The following is a 23,514-nucleotide window of genomic DNA, read 5'->3' on the forward strand; positions in this document are numbered from 1 at the left end:
CCAGCATGGGGTCAGAGGTCATTCTACCCAGCATGGGGTCAGAGGTCATTCTACCCAGCATGGGGTCAGAGGTCATTCTACCCAGCATGGGGTCAGAGGTCATTCTACCCAGCATGGGGTCAGAGGTCATTCTACCCAGCATGGGGTCAGAGGTCATTCTACCCAGCATGGGGTCAGAGGTCATTCTACCCAGCATGGGGTCAGAGGTGTTGATTCCATTATCCTATTTGGAGTCAGTAGGTCATAAAGACTTCCCCGACAAAAGGTGTCAAGACAGCATTGTATGTGGCAGACAATAGAGGTCTAACCCCCCGCCTCTATTCAAGCTTGGCTTCTCCATTTGTACGTAGATGGCCTCCTTCACACCTCGTTTGTACCAATCGGCCTCCTTATCCAAAACACGTACTTGACTGTCTTCAAAGGTGTGACCTGTTCCTTCTAGATGTAAGTACACGGCTGAATCTTGACCAGAGGTTTTGGCTCTTCTATGCTGGCCCATACGCTGATGTAGTTGTTGTTTTGTTTCGCCGATATACAGTTCTGAGCATTCCTCATTGCACTGGACTGCGCACACAATGTTGTCCATCTTGTGGTTAGGCGTTGGGTCTTTGGGGTGAACCAGTTGTTGCCTCAGTGTGTTGCTGGGTGTAAAGCAGACAGGGATGTGATGTTTGTTAAAAATCCTTTTTCTGAGTTTCTCAGACACCGCAGCTACCTATGGGATAACCATATTCCTGCGTCTGTCATGCTTCTCGCCCTTACTGGTAGTCCTGGTGGTCTTTCTTCTCCTTCCTTCTGTTTTGACAAAGGCCCAAACTGGATACCCACAAGTTTTAAGTGCCCCTCTGAGGTGTTTGAATTCCTTCGCCTTGGCCTCTGTGCAGGTGGGGATTTTCTCTGCCCAGTGGTGTAGAGTCTGGATGACTCCCAGTTTGTGGTCTAGAGGATGGTGGGAATCAAATAGCAGGTACTGGTCTGTGTGTGTTGGTTTTTGATAGACCCCTATTCCCAGCTTCCTTCCCTCTTCCACTGTTATAAGACAGTCCAGAAACGCCAGTTTGTTGTTCTGCATATCTTCCCGCGTGAAATTGATGTTATGATCCACTGAGTTGATGTGGTCGGTGAAAGCCTGTAACTCTTGTTTCTGAATTTTAACCCAAGTGTCATCCACATATCTGAACCAATGACTCGGTGTAATTCCCTTGAAAGTGGTCAGGGCTTTCCTTTCTACTTCCTCCATATACAGGTTCGCTACAATAGGCGAGACTGGCGACCCCATAGCACAGCCATGTTTTTGCTTGTAGAACTTGTCCTTATACTTGAAGTAGGTGGTACTCAGACAAAGGTCCAGTAAGGCACACACTTGGTCTGGGCTCAGTTCTGTTCTGCAGCCTAAGGTGTTGTCTAGTAGCAACTGTTTCCTGACTGTTTCAATTGCCTCTGTAGTGGGTATGCAGGTGAAGAGGGATGTAACATCATAGGAGACCATTGTTTCTTCTGTGCCCAATACCAAGTTCTGGATTTTGGTGGTGAAATCCTGAGAGTTCTGTATGTGATGCTGTGTGTTTCCAACCAAGGGCGCTAGGATTCTGGCTAAGTATTTGGCCACATTGTAGGTCACAGAGTTGATGCTGCTGACAATTGGCCTGAGAGGGGTCCCGTCCTTATGTATCTTAGGAAGTCCATAAATACATGGAGGGGCTTCCCCAGGGTAGAGGCGATGATACATGGCCCGATCAATGATTTTGTCCTTTTCTAGTTGTTGTAGTAGTTCTCTAACCTTCTTCTTGTAGCCACATACAATGCTGTCTTGACACCTTTTTCTGGGAGATCATTGTCACCTACTGACTCCAATTAGGATAATGGAATCAACACCTCTGACTCCATGCTGGGTATAATGACCTTTGACCCCATGCTGGGTATAATGACCTTTGACCCCATGCTGGGTAGAATGACCTCTGACCCCATGCTGGGTAGAATGACCTCTGACCCCATGCTGGGTATAATGACCTCTGACCCCATGCTGGGTATAATGACCTCTGACCCCATGCTGGGTATAATGACCTCTGACCCCATGCTGGGTATAATGACCTCTGACCCCATGCTGGGTATAATGACCTCTGACCCCATGCTGGGTATAATGACCTCTGACCCCATGCTGGGTATAATGACCCCTGACCCCATGCTGGGTATAATGACCTTTGACCCCATGCTGGGTAGAATGACCTCTGACCCCATGCTGGGTATAATGACCTCTGACCCCATGCTGGGTATAATGACCTCTGACCCCATGCTGGGTATAATGACCTCTGACCCCATGCTGGGTATACTTACCAGATGTTGATTCAGTTACATATTTATTCCCAGAATTCCTGTACAGTCACTCAGAATTGAGAAAGCTCGTTGGAAGAACGAGTGAAACGTTTTCAGGAAATCTGCAGGACGTCCAGTTGCCTTGATTTATTCTTTACAGATTTACCATGACCTGGATACAGGAGAACCTTCACAGACTACTTGAGGGCAGCGTAAACTGGAGACAGATCCCGAGTAAAATGCTGCCTCCTCGCTTACTTGAAACCACCTGGCCATTTTGCTACAACTTGTATTAAACAGCTCCAGCACAAGCCGAGCACTGGGAGAACCTGCCTGGAAGTCCTAATATCCAGGATTGTGCAGCGAGCCCTGCATCGGTCACTAGTTGACATCTTTTTTTTCCTACTGCAGTCAGTGGCAGAGTGAGCCGGGAGATCATGAACATCAGACACACGTTTGTCTCAGGGGATCTGTCAGAAATGACATAAAACTGCTGAGAGATGCCCTTTAGGAGCAAGCCAGCAGGTGCAGAACACACCCTGTCTGTCTAAAGGGTTTGTCCATAAAATAAATATAAAAAAAAAACACAACTAAAAAACAACACACAAGCATTGCACCAGCAAAGGTATTAAAACAACAAAAAAGAGACCAGGACTCTTCTATTCCCGTTGCAACAGATATGAAGGCATTCCCTATGCACTCCATGTCGGCAACTGCCTCAGAGGTGAAGGGAGCATAAATAGCACGAGACCACTGGGTCTCTGTGCACGTGTCACTGCTGCGGTGAAGGCCAGCAACTGTCATGGGAGAGCATATGAAATGTCCTCACTTCTGCTCTGGCAAGGACCAAAAATGTATCACATTACATTAACCAGGTGCTCTCTTCTTATTTTACGTTAGTGCATGGAGACATACATCTGTAACGAGCACCCAGTACAGGCTATGCGGCCTCTGTTCCTAGACTTATCTAGACAGTCTTCTGCTCTGCTTGCCAAGATGCACAACATCCCCATTGTTCTGCCAGTACCCCATCAGAAAAAGGCCCCACAGAAGACCTTCCTCCCATGGACCTACCTGGCTACTTGCCCTTGAATATATGTATATAAATAATCTGGCATCATAACACGACCCGAATCCAACTGTATGTGGAATGAAGCTAGACAACCTAAAGGTCTTCCAGAACCCAATGCCACCTGATGGGATGGCTAGCTTTCGTAGTCTACTGTGACAGATGGCGGCCTTTTCAGCCACCATACTATTTCACCAGATATCAGCAAACATCCATATTTAATGAACCTGACCACAAGCTGTACATGACAGAGAGCAGACACCCAATGAATGACATGACGATGGCTCCATATATCACAGAAGGATTATCTCATCACTGATGGAGACAACACGATGACCACTGCCGGGTGCACAGCATCAGGAATCTCCAGCTATTTTAGTTAGGCTCTGATGTGAAACTGTCGTGGCCGAGACAAGCAGAGGATCGGCCGGACACAAACCGCAGCATGCAGCTGTTTCTGTTCTGCCAGAATGCGTACGCACTGCGCATGCGCCCTCCATTCATTTCAATGGGGCCGCTGAAAATAATCGAGCGCTGGCTCGACTATTTCCATTTGCCCCATAGAAATTAATAGGAGCAGGGGCCGCATGTGCGCGGTGCGCTCCCATTCACTTGTATGGGAGCAGCGCTTGGTGGTGGACGGACCCCAGAAAACCTGAGGTCCTCCAGCCACAGCTCTCCCTACTATTTCCTCCTTGTAGGTGTGGGTCCCAGAGGGACCCGCACCTATCAGACAATGGGGGCATATCCTAGCAATATGCCCCCATTGTATGTGATAGGAATACCCCTTTAAGATGCTTCTTGCCTCACACACAGCCATCAATAAAGGGGTATTCCCACCTTGTGAAGAGATGGCGTATCCTAGTATATGTCCTCCCTTTATGTGGAGGACTGACGGTGAAAATGAAGGAGCCACAGAACGGTTTTTCTCCGCACAGCTGTAATGCCTCAGGTCTGGATACTCTGTGTCACTGATTTGGCTTTGGGTTGCTCTTATAGCCACTATCTAAGTGCCCTCCACGTCTTAAACCTTTCACCCCTATAGAGGAATCTGGTCTCTGAGAAACCACCAAACTTCTACCTCTTGGACTAGTCTCCCCTCAGTGACAGCTGACCCAGGCTCGGTCCAGGTAGTATATAGAATTGTTCTACCAAATCTTATACAGAAAATATGGAGTACTAAACCATTCCAGGCTGAGCACACCAGGCGTACCTAAAACTACAAGACTGTAAACCGCTGATTGCGCCATTGATTTCTCTGAACTACAGCAGTTCTGCCAAGAAAAAATGAAATTCTGGCGGCAGCAACACACTGAGCAAAAATATAAACGCAACACTTCCGGTTTTGCTCTCATTTTTCATGAGCTGAACTCAAAGATCTGAAACATTTTCTACAGACACAGAAGACCCATTACTCTAAGATATTGTCCACAGATCTGTCTGGATCTGTGTCAGTGAGCGCTTCTCCTTTGCCGAGATAATCCATCCCACCTCACAGGTGTGGCAGATCAAGGTGCTGATCAGACAGCAGGAATAGTGCACAGGTGTGCCTGAGACTGCCCACAATAAAAGGCCACTCTGAAATGTGCACAGTTTTGCCTTACTGGGGGAAGGAGGAAGTCAGAAAACCAGTCAGTATCTGGTGTGGCCACCATTTGCCTCACGCAGTGGAGCACATCTCCGTGGCATAGTTGATCAGGTTATTGATTGTGGCCTGTGGAATGTTGTCCACTCCTCTTCAATAGCCGTGCGAAGTTGCAGAATATTGGCAGGAACTGGAACACAAGTATACAATGTACAGTACAGACCAAAAGTTTGGACACACCTTCTCATTCAAAGAGTTTTCTTTATTTTCATGACTATGACAATTGTAGATTCACACTGAAGGCATCAAAACTATGAATTATCACATGTGGAATTATATACATAACAAACAAGTGTGAAACAACTGAAAATATGTCATATTCTAGGTTCTTCACAGTAGCCACCTTTTGCTTTGATTACTGCTTTGCACACTCTTGGCATTCTCTTGATGAGCTTCCAGAGGTAGTCACCTGAAATGGTCTTCCAACAGTCTTGAAGGAGTTCCCAGAGATGCTTAGCACTTGTTGGCCCTTTTGCCTTCACTCTGCGGTCCAGCTCACCCCAAACCATCTTGATTGGGTTCAGGTCCGGTGACTGTGGAGGCCAGGTCATCTGGCGCAGCACCCCATCACTCTTCTTCATGGTCACATAGCCCTTACACAGCCTGGAGGTGTTTGGGGTCATTGTCCTGTTAAAAAATAAATGATGGTCCAACTAAACGCAAACCGGATGGAATAGCATGCCGCTGCAAGATGCTGTGGTAGCCATGCTGGTTCAGTATGCCTTCAATTTTGAATAAATCCCCAACAGTGTCACCAGCAAAGCACCCCCACACCATCACACCTCCTCCTCCATGCTTCACGGTGGGAACCAGGCATGTAGAGTCCATCCGGTCACCTTTTCTGCGTCGCACAAAGACACGGTGGTTGGAACCAAAGATCTCACATTTGGACTCATCAGACCAAAGCACAGATTTCCACTGGTCTAATGTCCATTCCTTGTGTTCTGTAGCCCAAACAAGTCTCTTCTGCTTGTTGCCTGTCCTTAGCAGTGGTTTCCTAGCAGATCTTCTACCATGAAGGCCTGATTCACACAGTCTCCTCCTAACAGTTGTTCTAGAGATGTGTCTGCTGCTAGAACTCTGTGTGGCATTGGCCTGGTCTCTAATCTGAGCTGCTGTTACCCTGCGATTTCTGGGGCTGGTGACTCGGATGAACTTCTCCTCCGCAGCAGAGGGGACTCTTGGTCTTCCTTTCCTGGGGCGGTCCGCATGTCAGCCAGTTTCTTTGTAGCGCTTGATGGTTTTTGTGACTGCACTTGGGGACACTTTCAAAGTTTTCCCAATTTTTCGGACGGACTGACCTTCATTTCCTAAAGTAATGATGGCCGCTCGTTTTTCTTTACTGAGCTGCTTTTTTCTTGCCATAATACAAATTCTAACAGTCTATTCAGTAGGACTATCAGCTGTGTATCCACCTGACTTCTCCACAACGCAACTGATGGTCCCAACCCCATTTATAAGGCAAGAAATCCCACTTATTACACCTGACAGGGCACACCTGTGAAGTGAAGACCATTTCAGATGACTACCTCTTGTAGCTCATCAAGAGAATGCCAAGAGTGTGCAAAGCAGTAATCAAAGCAAAAGGCGGCTACTGAAGAACCTAGAATATGACATATTTTCAGTTGTTTCACACTTTTTTGTTATGTATATAATTCCACATGTGATAATTCATAGTTTTGATGCCTTCAGTGTGAATCTACAATTGTCATAGTCATGAAAATAAAGAAAACTCTTTGAATGAGAAGGTGTCTCCAAACTCTTGGTCTGTACTGTATGTGGCGCACAGGAATGAAACAATCAACGGTGGAGGTGCTCACAGTTAAGAGGAATCACCCTTCCTCTGAGGTTGGTTAACACAATGCTGGGCACTCTCACTATATACGAGACTACATAGTTTATTAACAATATTTCTGCAGCATATACGAACAATTACATTTACTACATATAAAATATATATATGATACACGCTGTCGTATACGCAGATCCAGAGCGTCTCAAACATGCTCAATGGGTGACATGTCCGGTGAGTATGCTGCCAGGCAAGAACTGGGATGTTTTCAGCTTCCAGGAATTGTGTACAGATCCTTGCAATATGGGGCCGTGCATTATGATGCTGCAACATGAGGTGATGGTCGTGGATGAACGGCACAACAATGGGCCCCAGGATCTCGTCACGGTGTCTCTGGGCATTCAAAATGCCATCAATAAAATGCACCTGTGTCCATTGTCCATAACATACGCCTGCCCATACCATAACCCCACCGCCACCATGGGCCACTCCATCCACAACATTGACGTCAGCAATCCGCACGCCCACACGACGCCACACACACTCTGTCTACCATCTGCCCTGAACAGTGAAAACCGGGACTCATCCGTGACCAGAACGCCTCTCCAACGTGCCAGACGCCATCGAATGTGAGCATTTGCCCACTCAAGTCGGTTACGATGACAAACTCCAGTCAGGTCCAGACCCCGATGAGGACGACGAGCAGAGGAGCTTCCCTGAGACGGTTTCTGACAGTTTGCACAGAAATTATTTGGTTATGCAAACCGATTGTTGCTGCAGCTGTCCAGGTAGAAGGTCTCAGACGATCATGGAGGTGAACATGCTGGATGTGGAGGTCCTGGGCTGGTGTGGTTACACATGGTCTGCAGTTGTGAGGCCGGTTAGATGTACTGCCAAAATCTCCGAAACGCCTTTGGAGATGGCTTATAGTAGAAAAATGAACATTCATTGCACGGGCAACAGGTCTGGTAGACATTCCCGCAGTCAGCATGCCAACTGCACACTCCCTCAAACGTTGTGACTTATGTGGCATTGTGCTGTGTGATCAAGCTGCACATTTCAGAGTGGCCTTTTATTGTGGGCAGTCTAAGGCACACCTGTGCAATATTTATGCTGTTTAATCAGCACCTTGATATGCCACACCTGTAAGGTGGGATGGATTATCTCAGCAAAGAAGTGTTCACTAACACAGATTTAGACAGATCTGTGGACAATATCTGAGAGTAACGGGTCTTCTGTGTCTGTAGAACATGTTTCAGATCTTTGAGTTCAGCTCATGCAGAATGGGAGCAAAACCGAAAGTGTTGTGTTTATATTTTTGCTCAGTGTAGTTAATGGTATCTACTGTATGATCCTTCAATAAATATATTTTACTCGTAACAGTTTACTGGGGAAATTATTCTCATTAATAAGACTGTGATATTCTCAATCCAAGAGTTTTGTGGACAGTTATGGATGTTGGTTCAGGGCATGTACATACAACATCGATCACTAGGATCCCACCAGAAATCTTGCCGTGTTAAGCAGTAATGGTTATCCGGAGGCAGCAGGTCCAACAGGGAGCTCACATCAGCCATATTTCCTACGGCGTTACAATGTCTTCTCCCCTTTGGTGTGAATTCTCTGATGTATAACAAGACTTGATTCATATATAAAACATTTCCCACATTCTAGACATGAATATGGCTTCTCCAAGTGAACATTTAGATGTTCCACAAGACTCGACTTCTGATGAAAACATTTCCCACATTCAAGACACAAAAACTGCTTCACTTTAGAGTGACTTTTGAGATGGCCAACAAGATCTGATTTAATGGTAAAAAATGTCCCACATTTTGAGCATGAAAACGGCTTCTCCGTAGCATGAGTTTTCTGATGAGTAACGAGGATTGATCTCTGGTTAAAACATTTCCCACATTCTTTACACAAAAATGGCCTCTCCCCTGTGTGAATTCTTAGATGTATAACAAGATTCGCTTTTCTGCTAAAACATTTCCCACATTCTGAGCATGGATAGGACATCTCCCCTATGTGAACAGTCTGATGTTTAACAAGAGTTGATTTCTGTTTAAAACACTTTCCACATTCGGAGCATGAATACGGCTTCTCTCCTGTGTGAATCCTATCATGTATAACGAGACTTGATTTATGCATATAACATTTCCCACATTTTGAACATGAATATGGCTTCTCCGTAGCATGAGTTTTCTGATGAGTAACGAGGCTTGTTCTCTGGTTAAAACATTTCCCACAATCTATACACAAAAATGGCCTCTCCCCTGTGTGAATTCTCTCGTGTATAACAAGACTCGCTTTCCTTCTAAAACATTTCCCACATTCTGAGCATGAATATGACTTCTCCCCTGTGTGAACATTCTGATGATTAAGAAGAGTGGATTTCTGTTTAAAACACCTTCCACATTCGGAACATGAATAAGGCTTCTCCTCGGTGTGAATATTCTGATGTTTAACAAGGATAGATCTCTGGTTAAAACACTTCCCACATTCTGAACAAGAATAAGGCCTCTCCCCAGTGTGAATTTTCTGATGTCTAACAAGACTTGATTTCTGGCCAAAGCATTTCCCACAATGTGTACACGAATAAGGCTTCTCCCCTTTGTGAGTGCTGCGATGTTTGATAAGAGCTAATATCTCCTTAAAACACTTTCCACATTGAGAGCATGAATAGGACTTCTCCTCTGAATGAATATTTAGATGTCCCACAAGACTTGATTTTTGTTGAAAACATTGCCCACATGTTGGACATGAAAAGGACTTCTCCCTGTGAGTTGTCAGATGGTCAACAAGATTTGACTTATGTGTAAAACATTTTCCACATTCTGAGCACAAATACGGCTTCTCCCCTGTGTGAATCTTCTGATGTTTAACAAGGATTGATCTCTGACTGAAACATTGTCCACATTCTGAACATGAATACGGCTTCTCTCCTGTGTGACACCTCTGATGCTTTGTTAGACTCGATTTAAGCCTAAAACAACTTCCACAGACTAAACATGAATATTGCTTCACTCCTGTGTGAATCCTCTGATGTCTCTCAAGATAACTTTTAAGCTTAAAACCCTGCCCACATTCCAGGCAGGAGAATGGCTTCTCTCCTGTGTGAATTCTTTGATGTCCAACAAGAGTGAGTTTCCTAGTAAAGGATTTCCCACAGTCTGAACATGAATATCGCCTTTTAGCTGTGTGAATTTTTCTGCGCATTGAAAGATTAAATTTATTTTTTAAATCTTTCCCATATTCGGAACATGTAAAAAGTGTACCCCGTTTATGTGCAGTTCTGTTTTTCACGATCTGTGAATGATTAACGTCAACTTCATAACAAGGTGAATAGTCCTCACCTAAAAAAAAAGAAAAAAAATATTATAGTCTATCATTTCTACGAGGAAAATGGACAAATGCAAAGGTTAAACTTGAAGAATTAATCAGTCACCAGGAAATCAGGCAGCTTTCCCTGTGGAATACCGAGACAGGCGTCAGTCACTGCTAGTTGTACACCGAGGAGGTGTTATCAGGGATTGAACGAGCAGTTACACTGTGCCGCGAATACGAGCGAGACCATGAGCAGGGAATATTAAGCAGATCCTACTTAGCTGATTATGGGGTGCTGGAAAGACCTGTCTTAAGGAGTTGTCATCAATAGTGCACAACCCCTTTAAGTTTAAAAAAAATATATAAAAATAAATACATACAGAAATCTGCTCAGCTCCTCCTGCTCTATAACACACTGCCTGTAGATTACATGGTGACAGGTTCTCTGTATATATAATCTGCTCAGCTCCTCCTGCTCTATAACACACTGCCTGTAGATTACATAGTGACAGGTTCTCTGTATATATAATCTGCTCAGCTCCTCCTGCTCTATAACACACTGCCTGCAGATTACATGGTGACAGGTTCTCTGTATATATAATCTGCTCAGCTCCTCCTGCTCTATAACACGCTGCCTGCAGATTACACGGTGACAGGTTCTCTGTATATATAACCTGCTCAGCTCCTCCTGCTCTATAACACACTGCCTGCAGATTACACGGTGACAGGTTCTCTGTATATATAATCTGCTCAGCTCCTCCTGCTCTATAACACACTGCCTGCAGATTACACGGTGACAAGTTCTCTGTATATATAATCTGCTCAGCTCCTCCTGCTCTATAACACACTGCCTGCAGATTACATGGTGACAGGTTCTCTGTATATATAATCTGCTCAGCTCCTCCTGCTCTATAACACACTGCCTGCAGATTACATGGTGACAGGTTCTCTTTATATATAATCTGCTCAGCTCCTCCTGCTCTATAACACGCTGCCTGCAGATTACACGGTGACAGGTTCTCTGTATATATAATCTGCTCAGCTCCTCCTGCTCTATAACACACTGCCTGCAGATTACACGGTCACAGGTTCTCTATATATATAATCTGCTCAGCTCCTCCTGCTCTATAACACACTGCCTGCAGATTACATGGTGACAGGTTCTCTGTATATATAATCTGCTCAGCTCCTCCTGCTCTATAACACGCTGCCTGCAGATTACACGGTGACAGGTTCTCTGTATATATAATCTTCTCAGCTCCTCCTGCTCTATAACACACTGCCTGCAGATTACACGGTGACAGGTTCTCTGTATATATAATCTGCTCAGCTCCTCCTGCTCTATAACACGCTGCCTGCAGATTACATGGTGACAGGTTCTCTGTATATATAATCTGCTCAGCTCCTCCTGCTCTATAACACGCTGCCTGCAGATTACACGGTGACAGGTTCTCTGTATATATAATCTGCTCAGCTCCTCCTGCTCTATAACACACTGCCTGCAGATTACACGGTGACAGGTTCTCTGTATATATAATCTGCTCAGCTCCTCCTGCTCTATAACACACTGCCTGCAGATTACACGGTGACAGGTTCTCTGTATATATAATCTGCTCAGCTCCTCCTGCTCTATAACACGCTGCCTGCAGATTACACGGTGACGCGTTCTCTGTATATATAATCTGCTCAGCTCCTCCTGCTCTATAACACGCTGCCTGCAGATTACACGGTGACAGGTTCTCTGTATATATAATCTGCTCAGCTCCTCCTGCTCTATAACACACTGCCTGCAGATTACACGGTGACAGGTTCTCTGTATATATAATCTGCTCAGCTCCTCCTGCTCTATAACACGCTGCCTGCAGATTACATGGTGACAGGTTCTCTGTATATATAATCTGCTCAGCTCCTCCTGCTCTATAACACACTGCCTGCAGATTACATGGTGACAGGTTCTCTGTATATATAATCTGCTCAGCTCCTCCTGCTCTATAACACACTGCCTGCAGATTACATGGTGACAGGTTCTCTGTATATATAATCTGCTCAGCTCCTCCTGCTCTATAACACGCTGCCTGCAGATTACACGGTGACAGGTTCTCTGTATATATAATCTGCTCAGCTCCTCCTGCTCTATAACACGCTGCCTGCAGATTACACGGTGACAGGTTCTCTGTATATATAATCTGCTCAGCTCCTCCTGCTCTATAACACGCTGCCTGCAGATTACACGGTGACAGGTTCTCTGTATATATAATCTGCTCAGCTCCTCCTGCTCTATAACACACTGCCTGCAGATTACACGGTGACAGGTTCTCTTTATATATAATCTGCTCAGCTCCTCCTGCTCTATAACACACTGCCTGCAGATTACATGGTGACAGGTTCTCTGTATATATAATCTGCTCAGCTCCTCCTGCTCTATAACACGCTGCCTGCAGATTACATGGTGACAGGTTCTCTGTATATATAATCTGCTCAGCTCCTCCTGCTCTATAACACACTGCCTGCAGATTACATGGTGACAGGTTCTCTGTATATATAATCTGCTCAGCTCCTCCTGCTCTATAACACACTGCCTGCAGATTACACTGTGACAGGTTCTCTGTATATATAATCTGCTCAGCTCCTCCTGCTCTATAACACGCTGCCTGCAGATTACATGGTGACAGGTTCTCTGTATATATAATCTGCTCAGCTCCTCCTGCTCTATAACACGCTGCCTGCAGATTACACGGTGACAGGTTCTCTGTATATATAATCTGCTCAGCTCCTCCTGCTCTATAACACTCTGCCTGCAGATTACATGGTGACAGGTTCTCTGTATATATAATCTGCTCAGCTCCTCCTGCTCTATAACACGCTGCCCGCAGATTACACGGTGACAGGTTCTCTGTATATATAATCTGCTCAGCTCCTCCTGCTCTATAACACACTGCCTGCAGATTACATGGTGACAGGTTCTCTGTATATATAATCTGCTCAGCTCCTCCTGCTCTATAACACGCTGCCTGCAGATTACATGGTGACAGGTTCTCTGTATATATAACCTGCTCAGCTCCTCCTGCTCTATAACACGCTGCCTGCAGATTACATGGTGACAGGTTCTCTGTATATATAATCTGCTCAGCTCCTCCTGCTCTATAACACGCTGCCTGCAGATTACATGGTGACAGGTTCTCTGTATATATAATCTGCTCAGCTCCTCCTGCTCTATAACACGCTGCCTGCAGATTACACGGTGACAGGTTCTCTGTATATATAACCTGCTCATCTCCTCCTGCTCTATAACACACTGCCTGCAGATTACATGGTGACAGGTACTCTTTATATATAATCTGCTCAGCTCCTCCTGCTCTATAACACACTGCCTGCAGATTACACGGTGACAGGTTCTCTGTATATATAATCTGCTCAGCTCCTCCTGCTCTATAACACGCTGCCTGCAGATTACACAGTGACAGGTTCTCTGTATATATAATCTGCTCAGCTCCTCCTGCTCTATAACACACTGCCTGCAGATTACACGGTGACAGGTTCTCTGTATATATAATCTGCTCAGCTCCTCCTGCTCTATAACACGCTGCCTGCAGATTACACGGTGACAGGTTCTCTGTATATATAATCTGCTCAGCTCCTCCTGATCTATAACACACTGCCTACAGATTACATGGTGACAGGTTCTCTGTATATATAATCTGCTCAGCTCCTCCTGCTCTATAACACGCTGTCTGCAGATTACACGGTGACAGGTTCTCTGTATATATAATCTGCTCAGCTCCTCCTGCTCTATAACACGCTGCCTGCAGATTACACGGTGACGCGTTCTCTTTATATATAATCACATATGGGATAATTATATATATTACACTCTATGTCAGTGCTATAGGGAGGCGCAGCCAGTGGGGAAACGCTGGAGACAGACCTGAGGCCTACACTTGGCCCTGGCCAGCCTGCACTGACATTGGCACCCCGTGATCTCACTTGCGGGGTGCCGATGGGAGACAGAGGGAGTCCGATCCTTTTGTAACCACTTAGATGGCATGGGTGCTATCGCTAGGGACATATAAGGGGTGGAACGTTCCGGATCAGTGCTCCTCCTGGTCCAGGCCATTCGAGCAACAGCAAGGCTGTCATGGGAGATCTGTGCTGGACTTAGACTGGACCGCCGTGAACAGGGTTTAAAGGGGTATTCATCATGTATAAAAAGTGATAGAAAATGGAGAACCACAAATGATTAAGAAGTGCCCGCTATTCACTTTTTCTGCATACCATTGGCTGAAGTCAGAAGACCTCCTTAAACTCTTCCCAAGGTTGTAAAGTCCATTGATTCCCTCACCAAACTGCTTGACTGTTATCCAAGTGTTCCAGACGATTCTTTCCGTCGGAGTTCCTCTCAGAAGGTTCTCTCTCATGCTGGGCTTTCTTTCCCTGATGTCCAGCATCCTCCCGGAGTGGCACAGCCTCTCTTTCCCAGTGGCAGCTCCGAATACTTCTGCAGATCTTTCCACACCAAGTGATCTGGGACGATAGATCTACAGATCCCAATCCTGGTCTATTCCCGATTTCCTACCAAACGCCTTCATTTGTTCCATTATGTCCCCTGCTTTTTATTATAAAGCAAGTAGAGCAGGTCCTCTGCATACACGGCTCGTGTGTCCTGGCCACCTACACCGAATCCTACCATAACTGTGAGGGGCTCTAGTGTGAGGGAGAGTCCTGGCGAAGGCCATCTACTGAATCTGGGCCCCGCTCCCATCTCCTCCAACAGACAGAAGCCTCACTGGTGTCCATGCCCTCGTCATATATTGTGAAAGCGCATTGATCCTGGTCGTAGACTGTCCCATTCATCCCCCTCTCCGACACTGTACAGTCGGCTTTCCTCGGCGGTATCGGTCCGTATGAGCCCAGCTTTGTTTAGTCCTTACCCTGCTTTGGTATTAATACAATGTTCACCTCAAACATGGATCCTGGAAGCTTATTATTTTCTACAGGCCTATTCCACCAGTGACCCATGAAGGACTCTGTAGTGCCTATAGAGTTTCACAGGAAGGCCGTTGGGGTCAGCTGCTTTACCCTGCAGCACATGTTCCAGCTGTAACTATTCCCGCTGTTCCAGTCTGATCTTAGGAATCCCGCAGCAGATACTTCCCAATTCTACATTCCGGCCCTCATCTCTCTGCTGGTAAACTGTCCTAGCGGATTATTTAGCCTTTATACCTGTATTGGCCGCCAGCTCCCGGACTGTGACAGCCCCCACTAAGGATAGTCCGCCTGCATTGCTACCCTCCTGGTTGCTCTAAATGACTTCCCTCCAGTCCAGGCTTCTTATCCAGGTCTCTCCTTCTTTCATCTCATCTCTTAACCCAATTCCAGGCCCCTCAATGCAGCAGATCTAAGATTTCTCAAGAAGCCCTAATCCAATTCCAGATGTCAATCTTTGTATTGGAAAGTGTGAAATCCTCGATGTCTTCTGCAGTAGAAAATGAACACTCTAGAGATGAGCAATGGTTTCAAAAATTAGATATGGATGCTTCGCCGAATTTTCGATCGAAATTGGTTCTTAACGAAGCACGTAAAAAAAAAATCTGCTATTTCCTGTCTGCAGAGAGCCTTTATAGCGGTGTAGAACGCTGTGCCTGTATAGCGGTGTAGAACACTGTGCCTTTATAGCGGTGTAGAACGCTGTGCCTTTATAGCGGTGTAGAACGCTGTGCCTGTATAGCGGTGTAGAGCGCTGTGCCTGTATAGCGGTGTAGAACGCTGTGCCTGTATAGCGGTGTAGAACGCTGTGCCTGTATAGCGGTGTAGAACACTGTGCCTGTATAGCGGTGTAGAACACTGTGCCTGTATAGCGGTGTAGAGCACTGTGCCTGTATAGCGGTGTAGAGCACTGTGCCTGTATAGCGGTGTAGAGCACTGTGCCTGTATAGCTGTGTAGAACACTGTTGCCTGTATAGCGGTGTAGAGCACTGTTCCTGATAGGGGTGTAGAGCACTGTGCCTAGTAGGCGGTGTAGAAGCACTGGTGCCTGTATAGCGGTGTAGAACACTGTGCCTGTATAGCGGTGTAGAGCACTGTGCCTGTATAGCGGTGTAGAACACTGTGCCTGTATAGCGGTGTAGAACACTGTGCCTGTAATAGCGGTGTAGAACACTGTGCCTGTATAGCGGTGTAGAACACATGTGCCTGTATAGCGGTGTAGAACACTGTGCCTGTATAGCGGTGTAGAGCACTGTGCCTGTATAGCGGTGTAGAGCACTGTGCCTGTATAGCGGTGTAGAACACTGTGCCTGTATAGCGGTGTAGAACACTGTGCCTGTATAGCGGTGTGTAGAACACTGTGCCTGTATAGCGGTGTAGAACACTGTGCCTGTATAGCGGTGTAGAACACTGTGTATAGCGGTGTAGAACACTGTGCCTGTATAGCGGTGTAGAACACTGTGCCTGTATAGCGGTGTAGCACTGTGCCTGTATAGCGGTGTAGAACACTGTGCCTGTATAGCGGTGTAGAACACTGTGCCTGTATAGCGGTGTAGAACACTGTGCCTGTATAGCGGTGTAGAACACTGTGCCTGTATAGCGGTGTAGAACACTGTGCCTGTATAGCGGTGTAGAACACTGTGCCTGTATAGCGGTGTAGAACACTGTGCCTGTATAGCGGTGTAGAACACTGTGCCTGTATAGCGGTGTAGACACTGTGCCTGTATAGCGGTGTAGAACACTGTGCCTGTATAGCGGTGTAGAACACTGTGCCTGTATAGCGGTGTAGAACACTGTGCCTGTATAGGTGTAGAACACTGTGCCTGTATAGCGGTGTAGAACACTGTGCCTGTATAGCGGTGTAGACACTGTGCCTGTATAGCGGTGTAGAACACTGTGCCTGTATAGCGGTGTAGAACACTGTGCCTGTATAGCGGTGTAGAACACTGTGCCTGTATAGCGGTGTAGAACACTGTGCCTGTATAGCGGTGTAGAACACTGTGCCTGTATAGCGGTGTAGAACACTGTGCCTGTATAGCGGTGTAGAACACTGTGCCTGTATAGCGGTGTAGAACACTGTGCCTGTATAGCGGTGTAGACACTGTGCCTGTATAGCGGTGTAGAACACTGTGCCTGTATAGCGGTGTAGCACTGTGCCTGTATAGCGGTGTAGAACACTGTGCCTGTATAGCGTGTAGAACACTGTGCCTGTATAGGGTGTAGAACACTGTGCCTGTATAGCGGTGTAGAACACTGTGCCTGTATAGCGGTGTAGAACACTGTGCCTGTATAGCGGTGTAGAGGGTGTAGACACTGTTGCCTGTATAGCGGTGTAGAACACTGTGCCTGTATAGCGGTGTAGAGCACTGTGCCTGTATAGCGGTGTAGAACACTGTGCCTGTATAGCGGTGTAGAGCACTGTGCCTGTATAGCGGTGTACGAACGCTGTGCCGTATATGGGTGTAGAACACTGTGCCTGTATAGCGGTGTAGAACACTGTGCCTGTATAGCGGTGTAGAACACTGGCCTGTATAGCGGTGTAGAGCACTGTGCCTGTATAGCGTGTAGAACACTGTGCCTGTATAGCGGTGTAGAACACTGTGCCTGTATAGCGGTGTAGAGCACTGTGCCTGTATAGCGGTGTAGAACACTGTGCCTGTTATAGCGGTGTAGAACACTGTGCCTGTATAGCGGTGTAGAACACTTGCCGTATAGCGGTGTAGAACACTGTGCCTGTATAGGCGGTGTAGACACTGTGGCCTGTATAGCGGTGTAGAGCACTGTGCCTGTATAGCGGTGTAGAACACTGTGCCTGTATAGCGGTGTAGAACACTGTGCCTGTATAGCGGTGTAGAGCACTGTGCCTGTATAGCGGTGTAGAACACTGTGCCTGTATAGCGGTGTAGAACACTGTGCCTGTATAGCGGTGTAGAACACTGTGCCTGTATAGCGAGTGTAGAACACGTGCCTGTATAGCGGTGTAGAGCACTGTGCCTGTATAGCGGTGTAGAACACTGTGCCTGTATAGCGGTGTAGAACACTGTGCCTGTATAAGGGTGTAGAACACTGTGCCTGTATAGCGGTGTAGAACACTGTGCCTGTATAGCTGTGTAGAACACTGTGCCGTATACGGTGTAGAACACTGTGCCTGTATTAGCGGTGTAGACACTGTTGCCTGTATAGCGGTGTAGAACACTGTGCCTGTATAGCGGTGTAGAACACTGGCCTGTATAGCGGTGAGAACACTGTTGCCTGTATAGCGGTGTAGAACACTGTGCCTGTATAGCGGTGTAGAACACTGTGGCCTGTATAGCGGTTGTAGAACCTGTGCCTGTATAGCGGTGTAGAACACTGTGCCTGTATAGCGGGTGTAGAACACTGTGCCTGTATAGCGGTGTAGACACTGTCTGCCTGTATAGCGGTGTAGAACACTGTGCCTGTATAGCGGTGTAGAACACTGTGCCTGTATAGCGGTGTAGAACACTGTGCCTGTATAGCGGTGTAGAACACTGTGCCTGTATAGCGGTGTAGAACACTGTGCCTGTATAACACTGTGCCTTATAGCGGTGTAGAACACTGTGCCTGTATAGGGTGTAGAACACTGTGCCTGTATAGCGGTGTAGAACACTGTGCCTGTATAGCGGTGTAGAACACTGTGCCTGTATAGCGGTGTAGCACTGTGCCTGTATAGCGGTGTAGACACTGTGCCTGTATAGCGGTGTAGACACTGTGCCTGTATAGCGGTGTAGACACTGTGCCTGTATAGCGGTGTAGAACACTGTGCCTGTATAGCGGTGTAGAACACTGTGCCTGTATAGCGGTGTAGCACTGTGCCTGTATAGGTGTAGAACACTGTGCCTGTATAGTGGTGTAGAACACTGTGCCTGTATAGCGGTGTAGACACTGTGCCTGTATAGTGGTGTAGAGCACTGGCCTGTATAGCGGTGTAGAACACTGTGCCTGTATAGCGGTGTAGAACACTGTGCCTGTATAGCGGTGTAGAACACTGTGCCTGTATAGCGGTGTAGAACACTGTGCCTGTATAGAGGTGTAGAGCACTGTGCCTGTATAGCGGTGTAGAACACTGTGCCTGTATAGCGGTGTAGAGCGCTGCGCCTGTATAGCGGTGTAGAGCACTGTGCCTGTATAGCGGTGTAGAACACTGTGCCTGTATAGCGGTGTAGAACACTGTGCCTGTATAGCGGTGTAGAGCACTGTGCCTGTATAGCGGTGTAGAACACTGTGCCTGTATAGCGGTGTAGAGCACTGTGCCTGTATAGCGGTGTAGAACACTGTGCCTGTATAGCGGTGTAGAACACTGTGCCTGTATAGCGGTGTAGAGCACTGTGCCTGTATAGCGGTGTAGAACACTGTGCCTGTATAGCGGTGTAGAGCACTGTGCCTGTATAGCGGTGTAGAACACTGTGCCTGTATAGCGGTGTAGAACACTGTGCCTGTATAGCGGTGTAGAACACTGTGCCTGTATAGCGGTGTAGAACACTGTGCCTTGCAGTAACACACATAGGGAGTCTGCTGTGGTAGTGATAATACTCTGAGTCCGTATGACATGCAGATGACAGGCGACGCTCTTACAATCACTGCGCACTGCACTTATTGGGGCAGTCACGGGGCCAAAACTGACCTAATAACTCCAGTGTGACCTCAGCCTTACAGGTCGATGTTAGCGCCAAGAAGAAGCGCACTCCTGTTACACCGCCGTCAGCTGATTCCACATAGAAGTCTACAGAACCTGTTCTATTAACCCCTTATACAAGTAGAGCCCCCGACAGAGTGGAGAGGGGGTCAGCAGTAAGTGTGTGTTGGGGTCACTGATTATTTTGCCCCTCTAAGGGGAGGGGGGGATGGGAATAAAATGGGACGTATCCAGGTAGGCTGCTCAGTGGTTACGTGTGTAAGGAACACGTTTTGAACAGTCATAAAACAATCGTAGCAAAAAACACTGGTGAGCGCCAGTCCTAGACACAGATCCGGGGGTCCTGGGGAATTTGAACAATTGAACCATAGTCTAAGTGGACAGATGGCAGTGTAACAAAATGTGATATACCAAATTATTATAAATCAAAGATATTGTAATGCGAATTAAAATATAGACTATAATAATTTGGTATATCACATTTTGTTACACTGCCATCTGTCCACTTAGACTATTGTGACAGATCCATCTGTATAGACCTATATTGCTGGTTCGTCTGTTTGCCCTCATTTCGCTGGATTTCCTGTCCATATGCCCCTGTTCGTGTGTTTCCCCACATACCCATTGGAACTACTGGACGGACGGCCACCCAGGAGAAGAGTGTGCTGCTAGGTAACCCAAATGGCCTCATGGTTCACAAAGGACTTGAACCAACTTGACCTCCTGGTCTAATTCGTGCCATTGTGGGACGCTAAATGTCTGTGTATTGAAAAGGGTTGTGCCATTGTGTGTGTAAATGGTGATGTCTGTTCTGTTGTCCCCACATGTGTATTGGTGATTTCCCTCTGTCTTGGGAGATAATTGGATTATTCCTCGGGTGTCTCCAGGGCAGAGAGGAGGAAACCATAATGCATTGTGGGGATGTATTGTCTCTGTAGTGCTGCATGTCTGTCCTGTGTCCCAGTCTCCATTCTGGGCCCCTAGGGGCGTGTCCACCAGATGGGGACCTGCATAAAAATGGGCGGGTAGCCCTCAATAAAACATTCCCTGTTTGACTTTCAAGACGGAGCTTGGTCTCGTTTATGGAGGGATTTATTATTGGGACAGCGCTTTCGTATATTGCTAGCTGTGGAAGGAGTTCGACTGAATTGCTGATCGGGAGTTGCCACGTTCATATGCTCCATTCGGGGGTTTGATGATCGGCTGGATTAAACACTGCATTCCTGGAGAAAGGGGCTTATTCACTAACCAGCGGCGTCATCTACCTGGCGGTGAGTGTCGTAACAATTGGTGGCAGCAGTGGGATGAATCCCACCGCCCAGAAGGCCAGCTACAAATCCCAGGGTGGAGATGCAGTATGAGGAATTAAGGCGTGCTACCCTTAAAGATATATTGGAACGCAGAGGACGATCAGCGAGTAATCTCAAGAAGAGAGAGATTATTTCTATATTATTGGAGATGGATGCAGCACAGGGAACGGAGAGCGCTAATGTGCCTGGCATACTGGATTTAACACCCGAGGAGGTGCAATTTAACCGGGCAGTCCAGATAAGGCTGGCACACCTTGGCCCCAACCCTGCAGCAGATATTGTGGTCCAGGTGCAAGCAGCAGTAGCAGCACAACAGGGAAGAGGAGCTGCAGCAGCAGAGGTACCCCATAATAACAATGGAAGGAGAAAGGTACCTTTCGCTGCATTTAGACATTTTGTGGAAGCGGAGGGAGAGATTGACGGGTTCCTGGCCGATTTTGAAAGGCAGTGTGCCTTACACCAGGTACCCGCAGAGGAATGGGTGCAAACAGTTGGGGCACAAGAGACCGGAGTGCCCATTGAACAATACCAACCCAGCGCAGTCGTGGAGAAAACCAGCCGGCGGAAATCAGCAGCCACCCCAGCCTTCCGCTCACTGTCTTGGGCAGGAGGAATTTTGGGGTATACTACATGAGGCGGATCCAGCACAAGCAGCCCAGCAGGATAACCGGCAGCAGCACAGGCAGACCGTTAGACTAAACGGCAAAGTGGTCACTGGTCTGAGAGACACCGGGGCCACTATGACCCTGCTCCAAAAGAACCTTGTTTCGGAACACCAACACACTGGAAATACTGTGGCAGTGAGGGTAGCAGGAGGCGCCGTGTTCCGTCTACCTGTTGCCCGGGTTCATTTGGATTGGGGAGTGGGCTCTGGACATGTGAATGTGGGGGTTATGAAAGACTTGCCTGCTGATGTCTTGCTCGGGAATGACCTGGCCCCTTTGGTTTCTGCTTATGCTCCAATGGGACCTGCTGATGTCCACCCAGTGACTACCGGGGCCCAGACCCGTGTTGCTGGAACCAGCCCACCTGCCGCCGAGACCCAGGTAAGACCCGATTCCCCGACTGATACCCTAGGACAGACCTTTGCTAGCTGGGATTCCCCAGAGGAGTTTGGGAGGGAAACTCAGGCAGATCCGACTCTCCAGAAGTATAGAGACAGAGCAGATACTGGAGAGGAAGGAGTAGATGGGCAGCGGTATGAATGGGTGGGGGACAGGTTATATAGGATCCCTAAACCGTCCCAGAAAAGTGTTGCCCATCCGCCGAATCGACAGCTGGTGGTGCCCGCAAAATACCGGCAGGAGATTCTGCGGATAGGGCATGACGTTCCATTAGCCGGACATCTAGGGTCCCGCCGCACAGCCTATAGGATCATGCAGAACTTCTTTTGGCCACATTTTAATCAGGCTGTGCGGATACATTGTAGTACGTGTGACACTTGTCAACGGGTAGGAAAGCGGGGGGACCACCCAAGAGCTAGGCTTATGTCTATGCCTATCATTGGGGAGCCCTTTGCCCGCATAGCCGTTGACATTGTGGGTCCACTGGCCAGGGCTAGTCCATCCGGTAAGAAGTATATTCTCACCGTGGTGGACTATGCCACTCGCTATCCAGAGGCAGTAGCGCTGTCTAATATAGAGGCAGAGACAGTTGCTGATGCCCTGGTTAGGATTTTTACTAGGGTCGGGTTCCCTAAGGAGATTCTCTCTGACCAGGGAACCCAATTTACTGCTGTGCTCACCCAGCAACTGTGGAGGGTGTGCGGCATTAAACCGATACTTAGTTCCCCGTACCATCCACAGACTAACGGCCTCTGCGAGCGATTTAATGGCACCCTCAAACAGATGTTGAGGACCTTTTCTGACACTTGCAGAGACTGGGAGCGATTCCTGCCTCATCTGTTGTTTTCTTACAGAGAGGTGCCCCAGGAATCTACTGGGTTCTCCCCCTTTGAGTTGCTCTATGGGAGGAGGGTCCGCGGACCCCTAGATCTCATTAGAGGCCACTGGGAGGGGGAGACAGAGCAGGAAGGGACCCCCATAGTGCCGTATGTCCTGGAACTCCGGGACCGCATGGAGAAACTGTCCCTGATGGTAAGAGAGAATCTCCAGGTGGCCCAGGGGAGACAGAAGAGATGGTACGATCGGGGTGCCCGGCAGCGAGTCTTCCAGGTTGGGCAGAAAGTGCTAGTGCTCAAACCTGTGAAGGCGAACAAGATGCAAGCATCTTGGCAGGGCCCGTAAAAGGTGGTAGCTCAGGTGTGTGATACTACCTACCTTATAGCCAGCTGTTCAGATGAAAGGATCCAGCGATCCTTTCATGTGAACATGCTAAAGGAGTATCAGGAGAGACCGGAGGATGTCGCTGCAGTATGTGCCCCTGCTGCAGACGATACAGAGAGTTTACCCTTACCGG

General features: G+C 47.5%; 1 protein-coding gene across 1 annotated transcript in view; it reads right to left on the bottom strand.

Annotated features, from left to right (window-relative positions):
* Positions 1-8,035: 8,035 nt before the first annotated feature.
* The window catches only part of LOC122938884 (zinc finger protein 260-like), a 69,282-nt gene continuing 53,803 nt past the window's right edge, over positions 8,036-23,514 (bottom strand). The window contains exon 7 of the mRNA XM_044294740.1: positions 8,036-10,178. Within this exon, the coding sequence (XP_044150675.1) occupies positions 8,410-10,178 (1,769 nt within the window). The 3' untranslated portion in view covers positions 8,036-8,409. The remainder of the gene's footprint in view (positions 10,179-23,514) is intronic.

The sequence above is a fragment of the Bufo gargarizans genome, chromosome 5 (assembly GCF_014858855.1).
Source record: "Bufo gargarizans isolate SCDJY-AF-19 chromosome 5, ASM1485885v1, whole genome shotgun sequence".
Classification (NCBI taxonomy): Eukaryota; Metazoa; Chordata; class Amphibia; order Anura; family Bufonidae; genus Bufo; species Bufo gargarizans.